Source organism: Anoplophora glabripennis, unplaced genomic scaffold (assembly GCF_000390285.2).
Source record: "Anoplophora glabripennis isolate ALB-LARVAE unplaced genomic scaffold, Agla_2.0 scaffold1354, whole genome shotgun sequence".
NCBI classification, from domain to species: domain Eukaryota; kingdom Metazoa; phylum Arthropoda; class Insecta; order Coleoptera; family Cerambycidae; genus Anoplophora; species Anoplophora glabripennis.
In genome coordinates this window covers 16,595-20,331 of record NW_019417437.1, presented here as the reverse complement: position 1 = coordinate 20,331, position 3,737 = coordinate 16,595, and the positions used below count along the sequence as shown (strand labels likewise).

General features: G+C 31.2%; 1 protein-coding gene across 1 annotated transcript; it reads left to right on the top strand.

The window, feature by feature from the left end:
- Positions 1 to 65: 65 nt before the first annotated feature.
- LOC111692341 lies at positions 66 to 3,313 on the top strand. The gene is made up of 2 exons (XM_023456297.1): positions 66 to 816; positions 3,298 to 3,313. The coding sequence occupies exons 1-2, from the start codon at positions 200 to 202 to the stop codon at positions 3,311 to 3,313; spliced, it is 633 nt and encodes a 210-aa protein (XP_023312065.1). The 5' UTR covers positions 66 to 199.
- The last annotated feature ends 424 nt before the right edge of the window (positions 3,314 to 3,737 follow it).

The window sequence follows — 3,737 nt, the reverse complement described above, 5'->3', positions numbered from 1 at the left end:
TCACCTAACTTTATCGGTTTCTGAGTTATTTGCATTTAAAAGTTTCAATGTATTTTGTGGTGATTTTCTTTCAAGCGTCGATATTGCTATTTCTTTTCTAAGTAGGCTTGTGTCAAATTTTCATGTCAATAAATATTAGCGTATTTTGCATGCGTGTGATTTTATTATTCGTTCAAAATTGTTAGTTAGTGCTCAAAAAATGCCACGACATAATAATTTTTCAAACAGTGAGATGCGTGATATGATTTGTGTTTTTGCCCAGGCTAATTTTAATGGACATGCGGCGGCCCGAAGATATGAACACATGTACCCAAATAGATTGCAACCTAATTATAAACTATTTAGAAATCTTTACAACCGCTTAGGCGAATCTGGATCTTTTCGACCAAAAAGTAACCATGGTACTCCAAAATCGATCACAGTCGATGAAGAAGAGGAAATTTTAATTCGTGTTTCAGAAAACTCCGGTATGAGTACTCGTCGGTTAAGTGCGGCAACGGGGGTAAGCCAATCGTCCATTTGTAGAATTTTGAAAAAAGAAATGCTCCATCCATATCATTATACTCCGGTTCAGCAGTTATTGCCTCAAGATTTACCAGCTCGCCTACAATTTGCTCAGTTTGTACAAAATATGCAAATGGAAAACCCAGATTTCCTCAATAGGATTCTATTTACCGATGAGGCGACATTTACTAGACGGGGAGTTTTCAATTGGAAGAACAATCATTTGTGGGATTCCGAAAATCCGCATGCTGTAAAAGAAAAACATTTTCAGCATGAGTTTAAGGTGAATATTTGGTGTGGTTTAATTTCTGGTTTTTTCATAGGACCTTTTGAATTATCACCCAATCTAACTGGACCTCATTATTTAAACTTTCTTCAACATAATTTAAACGAGCTTCTAGATGATGTACCACTCGCTTTAAGAGAAAGTATGTGGTTTATGCACGACGGTGCGCCACCACATTTTGCCTTGCCGGTACGCCAGTATTTAAATGAACATTTTCCTCATCGGTGGATTGGCCGTGGGAGTGAATTTTGTTGGCCACCGAGAAGTCCAGACTTAAACCCTCTGGACTTCTCAGTATGGTCAAACTTGAAGGATGTGGTGTATCGGGAAGAAATTAATTCTGTTGAGGAGTTGCGGCAGAAAATACAAGTAGCCGCGAATGCATTTAAAAATAATAGGGACATTTTGTTTAATATTCAGAGACATTTAAGAGAGTGTATAGTAAAATGTATTGAGGTAGGTGGTGGACACATCCAGCATTTGATTTAAGGTTTGTTATTATTACTATTGTCAATAATTGAGAATAAAAAATCACCACAAAATACATACATTGAAACTTTTAAATGCAAATAACTTAGAAACCGATAAAGTTAGGCGACCTAAACAAGAGTATATTTTTTATGTAGAATTGAACGTTCTTTTAGATTTTTAACTTTTCTTAAGCATAGGTCAACAGATAAAAAAAATATGTTTTGATTTACCTAAATAATATGGCGGAACTAGCGCCCTCTAGGAGCAACGTCAAAATAAGCTTCAAATTCATAATTCTCACACCAAAAAACCCATTAGTACCAATTTTCAGAGTCATGCTATTAAAACTTTCCCAATTATTGAGAAATTTCAAAATAAAATTTAAACCTTAAACACCCTGTATTTCTTAAACCAGCGACATTCGTATAAGGCATGATGAGCTCAAACATAATATTTTGGTGTCTAGTATCTCCAGCTTATTGTTGACCCATTCTTTCTGACTCACCCTGTATATATATATATATAAAATTTCAGATACAGAATATATGTTTTAAAAATGAATATTAAATCAATTCATCAAAAAACGTTATTTTTTTCTGTTATACCTAACAATTTTCCACTTATTACTATAAATAAAAAAATTGTTTTTCGCTGGATTTACTTTCTTTAAGGTCTTAACTTAATTCTTTGATGGTTTATTAAACAAACAAAATTTTTTTGTACATTATTAAACTTTATTTAACAATAAATTTCACGGATTTTTCATAAAATATTTTAATTTTTTAAGAAAAATAAAATGCACCATCTTAAAGTAGAGATTTTAAGCTTTAAAAAGTGCTCTCATAAAGTTTCAATATCACATTACAACTATAGTTTTTGATCTATAAAGTATGGCCTAAAAAGTCAACTTTGTGATTTTTTTAAATTATTAAATATGTTAGGCTCAATATTTTTCAAATTAAATTTTTAAGATTTTTTTCATATCGCTCACTGTTTCAATTGTCATTTGAAGAGTAATCTGTGAAAGTTACAGATATTTATTTTAAAAATTAAAAGAATGACAATTTTATTATTATTGTACAAAATTATAGAATGACGTAACTTTGTATACGTACTATATATCTATTTTTTTTCTCAAGTTTAAAGACATAAAATTTTGATAGCCGGAAGACTCTTCTTTCATTTAATTTTTTGTCTGGTCGATTTGATCAATTAGATCAAAAGTTATAACAAATTTAGTGTAGCGCGCTCGGGGCCGCGCGCACATTGAGACCTATACTTGGGGTCCGCCCGTCTCATTTTTCGTAAGTACGACTCAAAAGGGCATGATGTTCTTTTACAGAGGGAGAAAAAAATCCCAGGTCTACACAGTCTACACTTTTTGAGAAAAAATTTTGCGATGGGGCGTAAATGCGTTTCTAAAGTTACGTTTTATCTCGGTCTTAATTCTACGACTCGTACGGGGTTTTGAAAAAAAACTGATAACAGGTTTCGGAAAGGCATGTCTTTTTTCGAAATATTAAAGGTCACACTATACTTTAAATAAAAAAAAATGTGAAGACGAAAATTCGTTTCTGAAGTTACGTCTTAATTCTAAGACTAAGGATTTTTCGAAATAACTGGTAACAAGGCTTAAAGGGAATACCGGTAAATACTGAAAAATTCTAGGCAGCAATATTATTGTAGTATTTTTAATCCCTATAGTTGCGAATGGCACAAAAGATCTTTTTGTTTTTTAATTAAGTATTTGCCGCTGAACAAAAACGTTTCTAACTTCAAACACATTCATTTCTTTCAAAATTGTTTGTGGATTTTTTTTTTAATTTTTAGGGTCGGTTTACGAAATACGTATTGTAATTTCTTTGAACTTAATATATAATGTCGAGTCATTCGCTGTTTTTTTAATTTCTCTTAAACAGCGAATTAAACCCTTACAAAAATATTTAATATTAGACTGCTTAAAATCTGACCACTAAATTGGCTATGCAATTAAGATTCTTTAACATTTTTCTATTATTAATTTATTGGAATTTCAGTTTGACAACAAAATAGCATTTGTGACGGTACCTAACATATTGAACATTTAATTTTTAATATTGATTTTTTGTTATAATATTGAAATTAATTTAAAACCTGTATTCAGATTCATTTAACTTCTAAAATAAGAGTAAACTAACAAAGTCGATAATTCAAAATACATTACTTCTTTTTAAGAATGCCAAGACCTAACAAATACATTATTTCTTTTTAAGAATGCCAAGCCCTAAGCATAATGTAAACCAGAAATATTCCTATCAGATACTCAAAGTTGCAATATAATATTTGAAAAACAAGCTCTAAGTCCTAAATAAAACAGAACAAAAGAATGAACAAAATAATAAAAACGATGACTTGAAGCATAGGTGTAGTGTGTACAGTGGTAAAATATAAAGAGGGGTGTGTTGTAAATTACAACCCCCATTCCTCGTTCGTACTT

What these genes read in the sequence shown, in the direction of transcription:
- LOC111692341 (XM_023456297.1), top strand. Translation starts at nt 200, where the DNA reads ATGCCACGACATAATAATTTTTCAAACAGTGAGATGCGTGATATGATT.